Here is a 19,052-nt window from a genome sequence, read left to right as displayed (position 1 = left end):
TATATACAACTAAAGTTCCATTTCTGCCTGAAAGCAGTATCATAAAAAATATATTTTAAGATCATTTTTGGTCAATCTTATATTTAATCTTTTAATGTTCAAATAAAACATATAGAAACTCACAAACAAGTTAGCAAATGATAATAAAAGAACCAGCTATTTCAAGTGGATAAAATATTTTTTATCTATTTATGGCATACTTTATTATGGTTTTCTAGATATAGCTTCACTTTTCTGCTTGTGTTTCTACTTCTTTTGATATCCCTTGAGCTCATAGAAGGTAGCATCCAAGATACTGAAGGAAGAAAAATTAATTTCTAATTGACATATTAAAATTTTCTGTTTGAAGAATGTGTGTATACCAATCCTGGGGCTTGAATTCAGTTCTTTACACTTATGCTTAGCTTGATTGCTCATGGTTGGTGCTCTACCACTTAAGCCAAACCTCCAATCCAGCATCTTGCTGATTAATGGAGACAGAATCTCTTGATCTTTTCTGCCTAGGTTGGCTTTAAGTGCAATCCTCCAGGTTTCCACCTCCAGAGTAGCAATGGTTTACAGGCATGAGCCACTGGCATTAATTGATGAAAAGTAAGTGTAGTCTGCTGGTATGTATGGCTGTTCTATCGCAGTTAGCAAAAGTTATTTGAATTCCAGACTTTCATCTATGATTTTATTTTATTTTTTATTTTTTAGGGGGTCCAGTTGTGGGCCCTGAACTCTGGGCCTGGGCGCTGTCCCTCAGCTCTTCAGCTTAAGGCTAGTGCGCATCCACTTGAGCCATAGCACCACTTCTGGCTTTTTTTCCCCTGCTTATGTGGTGCTGAGGAATCAAACCCAGGGCCTCATGCATGCAAGGCAAGCGCTCTACCACTGAGCCACCTTCCCAGCCCTCATCTATGATTTTAATAAAATACTAACTTGAGATGACAAAATAGACAAATTATCCAGCAATTTTTTACTTGGAGAAAGGGGACTTAAAAAAAGGCTTATAATCGGGTGCTGATGGCTCATACCTGTAATCCTAGCTGGAAGGCTAAGATCTGAGGATTGCAGTTAGAAGCCAGTCCAGGCAGGAAAGTCCATGACATTCTTACTTCCAATTAATTACAAAAAAAGCTAGAAGTGGTGCTGTGGCTCAATGGTAGAGCACTAGCCTTGAGCAAAAGGAGTTCAGGGACAGCGCCCAGAACTCAAGCCCCAGTACTGTAAAAAAAAAAGGAAGAAAGAAAAAGAAAAGGTTTATATTGTCATTGTGAAGAACACAATAATGCAGGCTTATGAGAAATGCACGAAGCCCTTGGGAAGCATGTGTAAGCAGGCCTCCACAACCAGTCTACCTTGCATAACTGACTCCATCAATGGATCTATAATTGAGCTTCCAATTTTCATAATTGCACAAGTATAGTAACATGCTTCATAATTTTAAAATTAAAATGTAAACTACTATAATTCAATAAAGAATATATTATAGTTAAATAAATTTAAAGAATTCTAAATATCTACATTGAGATATTTACTATATACTTACATTAATACATTAGAATTAAGCATTACTTAAGCATTTTTCTTAAGACTTAAATATACATATTTTCTTACTTCTGATAGTAATTTTACTAAGTCACATCTGAATGTCTATTTTCTATGTATGATAGACTCTCCACATCTAACCATTATATTATATTATGTTGATTATTGAATATCTGCTGCAATTTAGGACCAACAATTTCAGATGATTTGTTACAGTTAAATAAGACGCTTATTATTTTACTCCAAGTTTAACTTTATTTCTAAAGAAGGCAGTGAAGTCTTAAAGGCGTTGGCAATTAGGTCTTTGTCTTTTATTCCAGGAAGATCACTTAAAAACAAATACTTGAGGTTTCTGAAAAAGGAAAGCAAAAGTCACTTCCACTTATGAATTAATTAATTAATTAGCATTATGAATTAATTCAATTTGTTACGTTTCAGAAAACTTACATGAAGAATGTGTTACATCACCTTATCCACTTTATTGTTACCAAGTTTTCATTTGGGCATTGAGCACCTACCTGAAATGAAGCAAAGCGAAGATGCCCTTGTCTGTGATATTCCCACAGGCAATGATTTCCATTTCCAATAGGCTTTTCTGTAAGTTTTCAAGTTGACTAAGCTTCTGCAAACAGTTATCTTCAATATAATGACACTTGCAGAACTTTATTTTTTCAACCTGCTCTAGGCCCACTGGGAGGGAAAAAAACAAAAACAAGAATCGGCTTTACATTAAGGTGAATGACTATCTTGATTTGCCTAAGACTATCTTGGCTTAGGAGTAACAGGCCTAAGCAAACCAGAATGACTACTTACCCTATTACCCATACAAACTATTCACTACACAGTTTGTATGCGTAGGAAAGAAATGCCCACTAGCAGAAGCTGGATGGGCACAATTAGTCTTAATCTTATTAAGGGTTTTCCAAAGACAGAAAAATCTGACAAATAAAAAAAGACTGATTTTTAAGTTAAGAAAGGCACACAGAAGGAAGATTAGTGAGGGGAGAAAGGTATTAGTAATCTCGACTTACTTTAAAAATAAGCTTGATGGGTTATTTCATGCCTGTAACCCTAGCTACTTGGAAGGGGATTGAAAAAATGCAGTTTAAGGTCAGCCCTGTCATAAAGTTCATGAAACTCCATCTCAACCTATAAAAGTTGGGTGTGGTAATGCATGCCTGACATCCTAGCTATGCAGGAATTGTAAGTAGAAGGATCATGCTCCAGGCTGGTCTAGGCATAATTGAGAGACACTATTAAAAAAATAACAATCAAAAGTGGCTGAGGCATGCTCAAGCAGTAGAGCATCTGCCTAACAAGTTCTAAGACATTGTATTCAAACCCCAGTTCTGATAAAATACAAAAAGTCATACCAAACACAGGAAGAAATAAACTTGATTGCACTGAAACAGGCAGAAAGGACATTCCTATAATAGTGAGTAAACTATACCAAAATGGTCATTGCAAATTATCCACATTTCCCATGAACAACATGACAGGGTAATTACCCATGTAATCAAATCCAATGTTCATGATACAAGAATCAGTGGCATCAATCGCTTGAATCTTGTATTTGTTCAGAGGGCCTGTTGGGAGGTGGTTGTAATCCTTCTGCCACTTCTCCTGGCCGTGGTAACGCACCATAGCCCCACAGCGCAGTAACCACTCAGATGCAGCCCTGTCAGGGCCAACATCCCTGATGCGTTCATAATCCACTCTATTGACAAGAGAAGAAAGTAGTTTGCTTTTACTATAATCATCAGCTTCTTAATGGTACTAACCAACATACAGATGACCAACAAATTTCCATTGCAAAATTACTGAGGGAGATAGAATATAAATTAAATCCATGGGGGAAAAAACCCCAACTCTCTTGCTTTTGTGGGGGTAAGGGAAGGTGTAGTGCTGGGGCTTGAACTCATGGCCTGGGAGCTGTCCCTGAGCTTTATTTGCTCAAGGATAGTGCTCTACCACTTCAGCTACAGCTCTACTTTGGGCTTTTTTGGGGGAGGGAAACATTAATTGGAGATAGGAGTCTAATGCTTTCCTCCCTAGGCTGGCTTCAAACCATCCTCTTCAGTTCTCGAGAGTAGCTAGGATTACAGACTTGAGCCAGCTTTGCTTTCATTTTTATTTCCAGGTAAACTCTGTCATATGATTGCTACTGATGTTCTTTTCTTCTCCTTCTTTCTTCATCTTCATCTTTTTTCTTTTTCTCTTCCTCTTCATTATTATTATATGCAAGGCCTCACTATGTAGCCTGGGTACTAGGATTCTAGACATATGCCACCATGTTAAACACAGTAGTGCTGGGGATTTTTTTTTTCCTGGTTCTGGAGATTGAACTCAAGGCCTGGGTAATAAGCCTAAGCCTCTGTGCTCAAGGTTAGCACTCTACTACTTGAGCCAGAGTGCCACTTCCAGTTCTTTACTGAAGATAAGAGTCTCACAGACTTTCCTGCCCAGGCTGGCTTTGAACCACAATCCTCAGATCTCAACCTTCTGAGTAGTTAGGATTATAGGTGTGAGCCATCGACAGCTGGTAGTGCTAGGGATTGAACCTAAAACCTTATGCATAGCATACAAACACTTTACCACAGAACTACATATTACTTATTATTTTTTGTGTATATGTATGCTATCCTGGGGCTTGTCCCGGGTGCTGTCATTGGGCTTTTTCATTTAAGGCTACCACTTGAGCCACAGCTCTACTTCTGGTTTTTTGATGGTTAATTGGAGATAAGATTCTCCAGCTTCGAATCATGATCTTCTGATCTCAGCTTCCTGAAAAGCTGATTATTACTCATTTTTAATTTGTGTAGTAATGGAGCTCTCAACTAAGGTGCTCATATATGCTAGTTAAGTGCTTTAAAACTGACCTGAAATCCTGAGACACATTATTTTTATATAGGTTTATCAGGTAAACAGGGGTCATTATTGATTCATATGTAGTATAATGTTTGATACAGAGATACCTAGTTAATATGTATTGAATGAATAATTATACATAATTAGCATTTTTATCCATGATAAAAGACTGAAGGAATCATTTTCATATTTTTCACTTTCAAATGAATCTTCTTATATATATTAATTTCTACATATACCTTTTTGTAGTTAGCCATCATAATGCTTTATTAAGCAAGGAGAACATTACATCAGTTTCAAGTGAAGTGTTATTTTTAAATATGCTATTCATTAAAAAATTTTTACCTTGATAATAGTGAAGAAGTTGTAGAATTAACTATTATAAAATTATATACTGGTTGAGTTTTTCTGTTAATAAAGGTCATAAATTCATTTCAGAATACTTGAAAGACATCACAAGGACTACTATCTGTTCTTGTGGTCTTTTGTCCATATTTTATTAATAAACAAAATTAGGATCATACAGCACTTGAAAAGCACTTGAAATACAAGAAATAATCAACTAACTACTGGGAGCCTATCTTGCTGTAACAAGTCCCACATTTCTTCCTATTCACTTACTTATTGAACACGGTGTTCAGCCATTCCCAGAAGTACCTGGAGTCACAGGACCATTGAAGTTTCTTTAAGCCACACAACTGTTGGGAAATTTTTCTAAACAGCATCATTTGATCTAGACACACAAGAGTACTCACATTAACCTATCAGCTGGCAACCAGAATCCCATAATCTACTAACTTACTTCATAATTTAAGAGCTACTACTCTTATGCAAATAAAATTGATGATTCATTTGTCACACAAAAGTTGTTGAGCAAGTCACTCCCATCTCTGGTTCCTAGATTTCTGTTTCTTTTTTAGATGCAAAAAATGAGGGGTAGGATTAGCCAGTGGCTAAGATTTCTTACAGCATTACATTCCATTGTCCAATCCTCAACTGGTGTCTGTCTGCAGTGTTGCCACCTAGTGTCTATTCAGGCAGTGTTAACTTCAAATTTGCTTAAGCCAGTTCTATTGCCAATCTCCATTTCCAGTAGCAAAATGACAAACTATAGTCACCAATAGAGTAATGTGCTGGGGCTAAGATGCCCTTTCTATACAGGAAAGGAAAGGAGACATGAAAATACAGCTATTTATAATAAAGCTACAAGTGGGCTCTCCAGAGTAGTACAAAGAACAGCTGGGAAAGATTGGGCAAGTAACTCCACCTCTCTGACCCTGGCCTTTTCACATTTGCAAACAGAGATTTGCTCAGATGGTTTCCAGCTGTAAAAGTCAATAAGCACAGTTGAGAGTGATGTTTTGACTAGGCCCCAATCTGATTTAACCCAATTCATGTTTCTCTAGTAGTGTGTCAGATTGTGTGGGAAAAGAAGATAAATTAATGTGACCTCTGCTTTAGAGAAACTCACAATTTAAAACAGGCAGAAATGGCCTAAGACAAGTTACCAAGTACCTCAATAACTGACAGGACCTGAGAAATGCTTCAAAAGAGTTCATGTAAGGCCGAGAAGAATTAAACAGACTAAGTTGCCAGATAAATTGACACAGGGACATTGTAGGGTTGGGTTAGCTCATGGGGGAGGGGACCAGTCATGAAAAGAAGCTGACAATTTGCACAGCCAGGTCAGGAAGAGCCTATATTTTGCAGACAGGTGGGAGTCACTGAGGTTTTAAAACAGAAAACTGCCATTGTTAGAGCTATGCATCAGGAAATTCACTAGACACAAAACCAACATTGAGAGTCAAGCTAGGGATTGTGGTATAGGCCTGCAAATTCAGCTACTCCAGAACTGAGCCAGGAGGATTCAAGAATTCTTTTTTTATTTTTTATTTTGCCAGTCCTGGGACTTGAACTCAGGGTCTGGGCACTGTCCCTGAGCTTCATTTGCTCAAGGCTAGCACTCTACCACTTGAGCCACAACTCCACTTCCGACTTCTTCTGTTTATGTGGTACTGAGAAATTGAACCCAGGGCTTCAGGCATGCTAGGCAAGCACTCTACCACTAAGCCACATTCCCAGCTCAAGAATTCTTCGAGACCAGTAATTCAAGGCTACTAGCATGAATAGCTGTTGTCACCAACATTGCTAACACTGTCTAAAAAAAAAAAAGTCAATAAAGTAGCCAACAGGGCTTCAGCCACTTTGAAAATGACTTAGTAAAAAAGGGAAGGGAATGATATTAGAGTTAGATTCCATATGGCTCAGTGAGATATAGGGGCAAGAGCAAGAAGAGTTGAAGATGACATTAAGTTTTGTGCTGGGTCATTGGAAGGATGGCAATGTTACTATTAGGAAATGAACTTCAGAACATGATGTAGGCTCAGTAGGTTCTTTTCTTAATCTTCAGATTTGCATACTCCAAATATGAAGTGTGGGTAGGACTCCTAAGCGGAATGACCAACAAATTATTGGAATCAGAGTCATAAAGCCTTAGAGTGGGAAGGAACCTAGGTTGCCTAGACCAAGCTTCTCATTTAGAGATGAGGAAACCCAAGACTTGATATTAAGTAACTTGCTCACACCTTCAATCCTTTCTGGAACAAGGTGGGGCATTAATAAATGCATGTGTTTTAAGGGACTTGCTCAATGTTTCATGGCTAATTGGTGTCAGTGCTGAAACTTGAACCCAGTATTGCTACTACTAGTCTAGGTCCCTTTTTTTTTCAATCACTGGATGGTTCTAGAACTCAAGAGAAAGACAACTAGAAAGATGTCTGAATGGGAGCCACTTTGAGCTGAGGAAGTCACTAAGGATACTCAGAAAATGAAAGATGACAGAATTCGGAAATAATCTACTATCCTCTCTTTATCGGTCTGTTTCTCTCTCCTTTCCCTCCCTTTCCCTCTGTCTGTTCCTGATGTATGGAGAATGAAACCTAGGGCCATGCACATGTACGTTAGTCAAGCCCTCTACCACTCATCTATGATCTTAGTCCCTCTCTTCATCTCTTTTCTATATTGTCTTCATTTGCTGAAAGCCTCTCGCTGTCACTCCTTGCATGTTCTCAACTCAGCTCTTTCTTTGAGCTTCTTCACATACTCATCTCTAATAACTCCCTTGGTTGCCAGTGTATCTCATTTACAAATCTGGGCTTCTGCTCAGGTTTTTAGTCTCTTCACTCCACCCTTGATCCTATCTGTGGAAACTGTACCAAAACTCGGCTATGCAAATGTCATGTTCATCCATTGTTCATTCATTCAGTCAACAAATGTTTATTGGACAACTGCTATGCTTAGTACAAAGGAAAGATGAAACAACAAAAGAGAAAAATACAAAGAAAAAGATCTGGTTCCTGTCTTCATAGCACATAGAATCTATTGGAAAAGACAGATGTGTAAACAGGTAAGCATTTTACAGTATGTTACTTTTCTTTTTTTTAATTTTTAAAAAATTTTAAAAAATGTTTATTTTGCCAGTTGTGGGCCCTGAACTTTGGGCCTGAGCACTGTCCCTCAGCTCTTCAGCTCAAAGCTAGAGCTCTACCACTTGAGCCACTTCCAGCCTTTTCTGCTTATGTGGTGCTGAGGAATTGAACCCAGGACCTCATGCATGCAAGGCAAGCACTCTACCACTGAGCCACCTTCCCAGCCCCTATGTTACTCTTCTTAATGCATGTTAATAAGTGCTCTGAGAGGCTAGAAAACTGAGGGGAAAGCTTTGGCCAGAGGTGTCTTTTGAGATGGGTCTTAAGGGATTGAGTTTTCAGTGAAGATGAAAGACAAAGCATGCAAAGCAAAAATAAGAACAGAAGAAAATGACATTACATCTTACTCCCATTTTTATCAGCATAAACATTTAACAAAATACTGTTGGCAGTCTTGAACAATTAGTAAATATCCATGAATAAAAGTCAAACACTAGAACTGTTATTAAGTAGGTAAAGTAGCACTGTCTTTGAAAACGAAATGCTTTCACTTGATTCTTTTGGGCCCATTTTATACTTGTTTAATGGGAAGGTCAAATTTACCTTAGATATGATCTCTTTTTTTGAAAAAAAAAAAACAAAACAGGTATTATATTTCAAGTGAATTATCATGAAAAATAAATTCTATTTGGCAATAATTGTTTTTAAAAATGGTGGATTTTTACATTCTCAAGTGGAACATTACTAATTTTAGGAGTTAATCCTTCTTAAATGCAAACAGCTCCCCCTGGGAATGCTTTCTACATGGTAAGAAGAGACCTCTAGTGGTAAATTGGTGTATTTGGTTCTAATAAGTTAAAACCAATGAAAATCAAGTTGGAAAATAACTATGATTAAATGGGGCTGTAAATAATCCAGGAATTCAAATTAGGGGGGGGGGGGGGACTTACTATAAGAACATGGCTTAGGACCAGTGTTTCTAAACCTTGAAATTTGTATGTGAAATTATCTGTGACTTAGAATGGACCTTTAATAGGTTATTAAAAATACAAAGGGTTTTCTGAGCTTGATTGAGTTTTCCCATTTGTATAAAACAAATATTTTGGTCTAGAGTATGCTTCAAGTAGAGCTCCTACTTAGCAAGTGCAAGGCCCTGAGTTCAAACGCCATTACCACAAAACAAACTAATGAAGACACCAGTAATATTTTTAAAGTGGAAGTTAGGATTTTGCATACTAAATATAATTATAGTCAAGTGATAGAGGCTAGTGGCTCATGTCTATAATCCTTGCTACAGGTGGTTGAGATCTGAGAATTGGGTTTTAAAGCCAGCCTGTGCAGACATATCTCTAATCAGAAAAAAAAAAAAACCTGGAAGTAGAGGTATGGCTCAAGTGGTAGAGCACCAGCCTTAAGGGGGAAAAAACCCAAAAAACCAAGGGAGAGCATGAGGCTTCTGAGTTCAAGCCCCAGTACCAGCACACACATAAAATTAAGTAAATAAATGAAATTACTGAGTGGGATATTGAAAGTTATGAATAATTTGGTGGTCAAAAAGACTAGAGTTACTGGCACCAGTGGCTCATGCCTATAATCCTAGCTACTCATGAGGTTGAGATCTGAAGACTGCTTTCAAAATCAGCTAAAAAAGGAAAGCTCATGAGACAGTTATCTCCAATTAACCATCAAAAAGCCAGAAGTGGAGCTGTGGCTCAAGTAGGAGAGCACTATCTTTGAGTAAAATAGCTTAGGGACCAAGCCAAGGTTCTGAGTTCAAGCCCCAGATTTGCGTGGATAAGGGTTGGAGGAGGTGGGGAAGGCATTAGAATAGGGGTAGATTTTCCCTAATTATAACTATCCCACTGTAAGTCACTCATTGTTCACCATCTGAACTATATGACTCTACCACTTGAGCCACACTCCCAGTCCTCTAGTTTTTTTTTTTTTTTTTTGGGGGGGGGGGGTTCTGGTCGTGGAGCCTGAACTCCGGGCCTGGGCGCTGTTCCTCAGCTCTTCAGCTCAAGGCTAGCACTCTACTACTTGAGCCACAGTGCCACTTCTGGGTTTTTTTTCTGCTTATATGGTGGCGAGGAATCGAACCCAGGGCCTCATACATGCAAGGCAAGCGCTCTACCACTGAGCCACCTTCCCAGCCCCAGTCCTCTAGCTTTTTAAGTTTATCAGATAGGCTTTAACTTTGGTTCCAGCTGACCTTGAACTGCCATCCTCCAGAATACTTAAGATTACATGTATACACCACCAAGCCTGGCTTTCCAGTTCTTATTTTGAAGTGTGTAAAATCAAATGAAACAGATCAACATCAATTCATTAAAAATTAGAAGTAAAGATCCCCAAAGCCACGCTTAGGCCATCAAATGGTACTCCTGGAACATAAATTCTCATCTGAAGATGGGGGGTCACAAACACAAATGTCTTTACCCACAGATATTATTCAGATTATCTGAATGAAGTCAAGGCAAACTCTTAATCTGAATTACTTAATTATAACAACTATTGTACAACCCTTGAAATGGGGGAAGCAAACAAAGAAAGGTTTTGTTTTTTGTTTTGCCAGTCGTGGGGATTGAATTCTGGGCCTGGGCACTGTCCCTGCACTCTTCAGCTCAAGGCGAGCGCTCTACCGCTTGAGCCACAGCACCACTTCCAGTTTTCTAGTGGTTTCTTGGAGATAAAGAGTCTCATGGACCTTCCTGGCTGCGGGCTGGCTTTGAACCACAGTTTTGAACAGCGATCCTCATATTTCAGCCTCCTGAGTAGCTAGGATTACAGGCATGAGCCATGGGTGCCCGGCTCAAAGAAAGTTTTATAAATATTGTGAAATATGTGAAATCTAGGTAATCACCTAATCTCAATTAAAAAAAAGAAAGAAAAGTGAGAGAAGGGGTGGGTTAGGAAGGGATGGGTTAGGATCAATGGGTGACAATGTTATCAGACACTTTGTATTCATATACTATTTTGTAGAATGGGAACTTCTTTGTACAACCACATAAAGATAATAAAAAATTTAAAAAACACAAAAAAGAAAGTTTTATAAAAAGATATGTGTATTCTGAGTTATTTACCCTTGCTAAACTAAGCAGAATCTCAAAAAACACACCGTAGTTTAAAAAAAAAAATCAAAACTGTGAGCCTAGCTAGCTCAGAAAAGTCTGATCAAAGCTCCTGGGACCATATAATTCCATATTCTACCATAATCCTGTGTGAGCTAAAAAATAACTATCTCTACTGTATACTTATCAGAATAGTTACAATTAGAAAAACCCCATCACAATGTTGGTGACAATCACACAATGATGGTTGGAATATAAGATGATACTGCTATATGGAAAACAGATGACTTTTTACAAAATTAAACATGCTCTCACCATATGACTCAGCAATTGGACTCTTGAGCACTAATCCTAGAGAAACAAAAACGGATACACACAAAAAGCTATACACTTATGTTACTAACAGCTTTAATTATGACATCTAAAATCTGGAAACAGATGTCTTTTTGTTGTTGTTGTTGTAAACTTCAGGCTCCTATTTGCTATGCAAGACCGTTTTTGCTTATTATTTTTTCAGGCAGCGTCTCAATTTTTGCGCAGGGTCCTCAGCCTGTTACATTCCCACTGGGATTACAGATGTGCCCCCACCATGTCTGGCTTGTTTGCCAGATTAAGGTCTGCCAAGGTTTTGCTTGGATTATCTGGAACTGTTTTCCATAGATTATAGGAGTAAACCACACTCTCAGCCTCACATGTCTTTCAAAGAAGAAATGATTAAATACAGTACATCTATATTATGGAATGAAGTATTGAAACATAAAACAATTTGGATGGGGGGGTGAGGGTGGTGGTGGGGTGTAAGGACACAGGTGACTTGCAACAGGAAAGAGCTACTAGCAACCAGCTATGATCTCATACTATAGTTTTACAAGGTGGTATCACCAGAGGAGATGGATGAAATACACACAAGATCTTACACCTGCATAGGAACCTATTATCTCAAAAAAATGATTTAAAAAGCCCACTTTTTTTTCACTTGTGATGAAACAAAATAGCCACGTTCTACTTTTTTTCCCACAAAGCAAAATATATGTTATTCTTAGGATAAAACCACTTAAGCATAATAAAAGTTGTTTACCTAGTGCTTCTCTGTACCCAGCATCTGATGAGCTTTTTCACATGGAATCAATTCAATGGCTTTACACCACAGAAGGGATTCTGAGACAAAGAAAGAAGTGAGGGAGAAAACGAGAGAGGGGGTAACAATTTTCAACAAGAAATGTACTCACTATCTTATGTATGTAACCATAACCCCTCTGTACCACACACTTTGACAAAAAAAATTAATTTAAAAAAATAAAGTGAGTGAGGGGCTCAGTGGTACAGCGCTTGCCTTGCACGCATGAGGCCCTGGGTTCGATTCCTCAGCACCACATACGCAGAAAAAGCCGGAAGTGGTGCTGTGGCTCAAGTGGTAGAGCGCTAGCCTTGAGCTGAAGAGCTGAGGGACAGCGCCCAGGCCCAGAGTTCAGGCCCCACGACCAGCCAAAAAATAAAGTGAGTGACTTTCCTGAGCCACCTACCTCATGACTGGAACTAAGATTCAGTGTCCTTCCAGCAATAAAGTTATGTCATTCTATCCTTAGTTTTGTTCAGTGGTGCTGATCTTAAAAGTTAAAGACTGCTGTCAGCAGAGAAGAATGGGTATGGCACTGGCAAGCTGACAGAATCACACAAATTTTACCCTTTACAAGTGCTTTAGAGATTATGTGGCCCATTACCCAGGTTTTATAGATAAGGAAACATGGGTAAAGTTACCTACACAGGTAGCTGGCTGTTATTTAAAAACAAAACAACAACAACAAAAACTTGTCTAACGTCCTAGCGCCTGTGGCTCACGCCTATAATCCTAGCTACTCAGGAGGCTGAGAGCTGAGGATCACCGTTCAAAGCCAGCCCGGGAAGAAAGTCTGAGAGACTCTCATCTTCAATTAACCAAAAACGCCAGAGGTGGAGCTGTGGTAAAAACTGTACCCCAGAGCCTTGCCCACTAGCCTTGAGCAAAAAAGCAGTGCTCTAGGGCGGGCACTGACAACAACAAACAGACAAAAAGCATGTCTACTTTTTAAGGAAGAACAGAAGATCTAACTAGGTGGTACGCTCCTGTAATTCCGGTTCCCAAAGAGGCAAAGGTTGGATTGAAAGGGGTTCCAGGCCAGATTCTGCAAAGTAAACTAACAGGTGACTGGGGACTGCAGCGGCACTCAGAAGGCACAGGGTACAGGAGGGTCCTGACCCCAGGCCAGCCCAAGGCAAAAAGCCTAGGAGCCTCAATCTGAAAAAGACGGCCAAAGCACAGATAGGCGAGGGGTGTGGCTCAAGTGACCGAGATTCTCCTAGAGAAATCAGGAGGTCCTGAGTTCCAACCCCTTCGTACCTCAAAAAAGACCCCGAATGCTAAGTGATGACCGAAGGCGAGCTGTCAGGTCCGAAGAGTAGGCGCTCGGTGTTTACAAGACCAAAGGACGACGGAATAAATGGCACCCCTAGGAGCCCATTAAAAAGTCCAGAAGGCTGCAGGCTGTCAGGCGCGGCCGAGACCCCGAGCCTTAGAGTCCGGGTGCCCGACCGGAGGAAGCCCTGTAGCAGACACAGAGCGCAACGCTGGCCGGTTGCCCAGCAACGCCGCTCCACACGCTCCAGGGGGCGGGGCCTGGCAGGGTGGGACCGGACAGGGCGCGGCCGACCCGGGCCTGAAGACCTGGGCGAACTCCGGCCAACCGAACAAGGTTTTCGCCATAGTTACGCCCACATTTTCTTCCGCGGCCCTACTCGGCTGGGCAATGAAAATTCAAGATTCGAGACTTGATTGGGGTCAAATGTTCAGTCAGCCCACCATTGGGTCTGGGAAAGGGATCGAGCGTAACCACCACCCCAGCCCCGCCCCGCGCAGGCTTATGAGCCTCTACTCACAGCGTCGTAGGGAGGGAGGGAGCGAGGGAGCGTGCTCAGGTTGCGTCACTGCGTCCTGCGTCTTGCCCTTGCCGTCCGCCCTCCGCCGCGCGCACTCATTCGCCACTTCTCACGTGGTTCGAAGGCGCGCGTCTGATTGGCCTCTGTGGAGGCGGGACCAGTGCGTAGCGGGACCCGCGCAGTGTGGCTGGGTTCTGGCAGCGACGTCGAGAGGTTGAGGTCGAGGACGGGGGAGCCGGCGATGGTGGCGGTGCTGCGTTACCTCCGTGGTTCCTGCAGACAGGCCCTCGGAGGCTTCCTGGGAGGCTTTTGCGCGTCGGCGTCGGGGAGACCCAGGCCGCTGTGCGGGGGTAGCCGCCGCGCCAGCACCAGGTGAGTTGCCTCGGGCCCGGCGCCAGCGCTCCTGTCAGGGGGCGTCTCGTGCCGGACTTGAGTCCTAGCCTGTTCCTCCCGGACGGGGTTTGGAGCTCCGACCTCTGGTCCTAGAAGCTAAAAACTGCGGGGTTGACCTGTGGCATTTACGAGCCAGAAGAAAGTGTTGGTCTGGAGTGAGCCTGGCCTCGGTAGTGGGCATCAATCACTTGATCTCGGTAAAGGCGCAGAAGAGTCTCAGGATCGCTGGTGGGTAGGGTGGTTTTGTAAGGAATAGAGTGAGCAGTGAGAGTCAGAGACAAGGAGCGACCCAGAGAAAACCTGAGAGGGTTCTCTCTACATCCCAGCTGTGGGCCACATGGCTGGAGGGGCGGGAGGGGGAGGAAAAGGGGAGGAACTTTATAGCTAATAGGTCGCTGGAAGATATATATATATTCTTATTTTTGTTTATCTAGATAGGACTTAAGGATGACTAAAACCCTTTGTGTGTGTGTGTGTGTGTGTGTGTGTGTGTGTGTGTGTGTGTGCGTGCGTGTGCGTGCGCGTGTGCGCGCGCCTGTCCTGGCTCACGCTCTACCACTTGAGCCACAACTCTACTTCTGACATTTTAGTAGTTTATTGGAGATAAGAATCTCATAGTGTGGGAAAAATTGTCTTCCCTGTTAAAGTGTGTTGCTTAAAAGTTCCTGCTTTGGCCTTGTGGCTTGGCCCTGTATAAGGAAAAGAGGGATTGGAATAAAAAAAGGATTTTTGAAATGTAAGGTTTTGTCTTTAACTGGTTTCCTTTCTAGATGCAGTTAAGACACACCCCTGACTGTTCAAGAAATAGCAGAGGGTGTGGATATTTTGAGTTTACTCGTGTACTGATAATCTTATTTCAAAATCTTGTTATGTAAATACATTTTATCCTATTCAGACTAGCCAATCCCAAACAGATTGTGAACCTGAGGTTAACCAATCTGAGCAGAGGAGCTAGGCCTGCTGTGTGAGGGATAGAGCAGACTTCCTGCTGATCATTGGCTGATGGCACCCCTTTCTGTGCAGAAATAAATTTTGTCCTGCTCAGACATCATTTTCATATCTATTGTGATTCCAGTTCTTGGAGAGCAAATTTATAACAATAGGCTTTCCTGCTTGGGCTGGCTTTGAACAGCCAACCTCAGATCTTAGCCTTCTGAGTATCTAGGATTACAGGTGTGAATCACCAGCTGCCAGCACTAAAATCTTTTAAGAGATTTGATGTGTTTAGAAGGTAGAAAAATGAACTAATATACAGTTTTACATACTTAGTTATAAAGTGACCACTAAGAGACCTTGGATAAACAATTATTTAAATGAATTTTGACTTCGTTAAGATAGGTTTTTGTTTTTTATTTTTTGTTAGTCATGGGTCCTGAACTCTGGGCCTCTGCTCTTCAGCTCAAGGCTAGCACTGTACCACTGAGCCACAGCACCACTTCCAGTTTTCTGAGTGGTTTATTGGAGGTTAGAGTCTCCCGGACTTTTCCTGCCCAGGCTGGAATGGCAATCCTCAGATCTCAGCCTTCAGACCAGAGTAGCTAGGATTACAGGCATGAGTCACCGGTGCCTGACTTTAAGATAGATTTTTAAGTTATCGAAAACTTGACAAGATCAACTACCCAATCAATTACATTGGTAAATAGTATTTTTCCTTAAGGAAGCCTCCTTGTTACAGAGAATAGATGGCTTTTACCTTAGAAAAACCTTTCAGTAATGTTTTACATTGCAGTCAGCCTAATCACATACCAATCTTGCCAATATTTTATAATCTTAATCTTATAAAACTCAAAACATACTCACATACTCTGCTACTTTTTTGAACATTCTGAGATTTGTCTTAATTCATTTCAGAACAACCAGTTAAGGACTAAGTCTTACTTTTCAAAAATCCTCCTTATCCCAAAGCATCTTCTCTCTCCTTTTTTTTTTTCTTCCCCCTGGTCCTAAGGCTTGAACTCAAGGCCTAGGCGCTATTCCTGAGCTTTTATACTCAAAACTAGTGTTCTACTACTTGAGCCTCAGCTCCATTTCCCTCTAATTGGTACTTAATTGGAGATTAGAGTCTCACAGACTTTGTTGCCAGGGCTGGCTTTGAACCAATACCCTCAGATCTCAGCCTCCTGAATAGCTAGGATTACAAGCATAAGCCACTGGCACCCAATTTAAATTTCCTTTTTTAGAAAACATGCCTTCATACCTTTCTATATACTTTTTTCATTGTTGATTTTCACTTGCTGATTTTTTTGTCCATTTTAAATTCATATTAGCACGTTTTTTGTTTATTAAGAAATCTGATCACATTTGATTTAAAAAAAAAAATTAGCCAGGTGTAGGTGGCTCATGCTTGTAATCCTAGCTATTCAGAAGGTTCAGATCTGAGGATTGAGGTTCAAAGCCAGCCTAGTCAAGAAAGTCCATGAGACTTTTAGCTCTAATAACCACCAGATGGCTCAAATGGTAGAGCACTTGCCTTGAGCTGAAGAGCCAGAAGTGATACTGTGAAGTGGTAGAGCACTTGCCTTGAGCTGAAGAGCCCAGGGACAGCACCCAGGCCCAGATTTCAAGCCCCACGACCGACCCCCCCCCCCCCAAAAAAAAAAAATTGGCTGAAAAACATTTTATGAATAATTCCTTTTAGCAGGTATATTAAACAGGCATTTTTTTATTCTATCATTTGTTTAAAGTTTACATTATGAAGAAATAATGTGAAGAATGTATAAGCTAAACTAATGGCATAAAATTTGATATTTTTACTAGATTTAGTAATAATGTTACATGTTAGAATATTTTTATTTTTCCTGAGGAAGTATTTTATAAAATACACTTTTAAGAAAAAATGGTCAAACCAACTTTTTGAGATGAAATGCTGATTTTTTGGTGTTTATTTCCAGGTTAAACTGTTAACCATAGTGTCTTTAGTGGTTAAAACAATTAGCATTGGCTCATTAAATATTAATTAAAAGTTTCTGTTGTAGTGAGCTTTTTTAATCCTTTTTGCTAGAAATTTTATAACAAATCTTAGATTGAACTTTTAAAACCTTTTTTTTTGGGGGGGGGGGTCAGTCATGGAGCCTGAATTCTGAGCCTGGGTGCTGTCCCTCAGCTCTTCAGCTCAAGGCTAGCACTCTACCACTTGAGCCTCAGCGCCACTTCCGGCTTTTTTCTTTTTGCTTATGTGGTGCTGAGGTATCAAACCCAGGGCCTCATGCATGCAGGGCAAGCACTCTACCACTGAGCCACCTTCCCAGCCCCTAAAACCTTTTTGCTGTAGCTAAACACAGGTAGCTCACACCTATAATCCTACTCTGGAGGCTGAGATTTAAGGAGAGGTGCAGCTCAAGTAATAAGAGTGCTAGCCTTCAGCACAAAGCTTAGGGATAACACCCAGGCCCTGAGTTCAAGCCCTAGGACTAGCATGCATGTGTGTGCGCGCGCGCGTGCGTGTGTGAGCGCGCGCGTGCGTGTGTGAGCACACGCACACACACACACACACAATAACCTGTTTTTGCTGGATACAAAGCCCAGGACTCAAAAAATTGATTTTACCTTATCTGTAGATTTTGTTTTTAACCTTCTTTAAATTTGTAAGCCATATATAATATCAGCTTTCCTTTTAAGCATTGACTTCATAAAATCATACTGATCTTAGAAAATGTCTGGTTATAGCTGATTTAATAACCATCATCACCAAATATGACATTTTTTAAATAAAATAGGGGTTTTCCAAGGTGAAAAGAGGTTGTGAAGTGGGACATAAGGGAAGAGGAAAAGGCATCCTTGAGCTCAGATGGAATTAAGAGACAGGAAAGTGTAGGGATTAGGGACAACAGATAGGTGCATAAATCTTGAACTAAGCAGAGAGAACAGATGGGCTATTTCATGGGCAGGGTGGTGGTATTTTGGGGGGACATGGGTGGGAATCAGGAGGTGGAGCTGAGGAGATAATCAGTTCAGGTTTGAAGCTTTGCTGCCCCTCTCTGTCAAGGGATTATTGGAGAACAGTTACAATATGGGTAGAGACTTTATGTGGAAATGAGAACAGGAATGTGATATGAGGGCATAGCTGGGTGGAATGTGTCCCAGAAAGAGGTTAATTTATGAAAGGTCTTTGCATCAGGAATCATTTTGGGTGATAGAAGGTCCTGGAGGCAGGAAAGGTGGGGGTTAATTGCTTGGGGTGGTGTCCCTTGAATCCTAGGAAGGAAAGCGTACTCCCAAGCAGTGAAGATCCTGACCCAATAGAGGGGATGTGTGATTGGGAAGGACTAGGAAGGAGTGCATGAAAGAATGGGACCCGAAGATGCAATGCAATGGAGCTTTTAGGGATTTTCTGGGGTTCCCTTCATTCCAATGATGGAGGAGGCCTTTGTGTGGAAATAACACTTTCCCATTCCAGTGACTCTCAGATCAATGAACTTGCCTGTTGCAGGTGCTGTATGATCCAGGTCCTGTCCATCAGTCACTTAAGATGGAAAAGTGGCCTGGAATCAGCTGTTCAGGTGGGGAACATGGTAATTGTGTTTGAACCCTGGGATGTCTGCCTCCTTTAGAAATAAGTAATTTACCAATGTCCCCTATGCTGGCAGAGGGGCAGGGCTTCTTGGGCTGGGACAGACTTTGATCCAGTCCTGAATTACCACAGCAGAAACAGGCCCCAAGGGCCTGTCTGGACTGACAGAGTGCTGATTGGGCTGCTGCGTATGCAAAAATGATCAGCATGTTGCTCCACTGCGTCCAATATTCTTTTCCTTCTCATATTGGGAAAGGGTTGAAGAAATTAATGTCCAGGTGAGACCATATGCATGGCTGAAAATTTCCTTCCTGACTTTGGTGGTATTGTCTGAGAATG

At 41.1% G+C, this 19,052-nt stretch overlaps 2 protein-coding genes across 3 annotated transcripts in view; one reads left to right on the top strand and one right to left on the bottom strand.

The window, feature by feature from the left end:
* Positions 1-1,680: 1,680 nt before the first annotated feature.
* Positions 1,681-13,833, bottom strand: Dmac2l (distal membrane arm assembly component 2 like). 2 transcript variants are annotated; one of them, XM_042677980.1, is made up of 5 exons: positions 13,811-13,833; positions 5,020-5,131; positions 3,039-3,247; positions 2,049-2,220; positions 1,681-1,882 (listed from the first exon to the last, which is right to left on the bottom strand). In XM_042677980.1, exons 2-5 carry the CDS (start codon positions 5,124-5,126, stop codon positions 1,768-1,770), a joined length of 603 nt encoding a protein of 200 aa, XP_042533914.1. In that variant the 5' UTR covers positions 5,127-5,131; positions 13,811-13,833; the 3' UTR covers positions 1,681-1,767. The 2 variants fall into 2 exon arrangements, with proteins under 2 accessions (XP_042533914.1, XP_042533913.1); XM_042677979.1 differs by lacking the exon at positions 13,811-13,833 and adding an exon at positions 11,976-12,055.
* Positions 13,834-13,985: 152 nt separating this feature from the next.
* The window catches only part of L2hgdh (L-2-hydroxyglutarate dehydrogenase), a 29,635-nt gene continuing 24,568 nt past the window's right edge, over positions 13,986-19,052 (top strand). Inside the window, exon 1 of the mRNA XM_042677975.1 lies at positions 13,986-14,182. Within this exon, the coding sequence (XP_042533909.1) occupies positions 14,052-14,182 (131 nt within the window). The 5' untranslated portion in view covers positions 13,986-14,051. The remainder of the gene's footprint in view (positions 14,183-19,052) is intronic.

The sequence above is a fragment of the Dipodomys spectabilis genome, unplaced genomic scaffold (genome assembly GCF_019054845.1).
Source record: "Dipodomys spectabilis isolate Male_0828 unplaced genomic scaffold, ASM1905484v1 ptg000042l, whole genome shotgun sequence".
Lineage (NCBI taxonomy): Eukaryota > Metazoa > Chordata > Mammalia > Rodentia > Heteromyidae > Dipodomys > Dipodomys spectabilis.
Note: the sequence above shows the minus strand (reverse complement) of the source record. Positions and strands in the feature narration are given on the sequence as shown.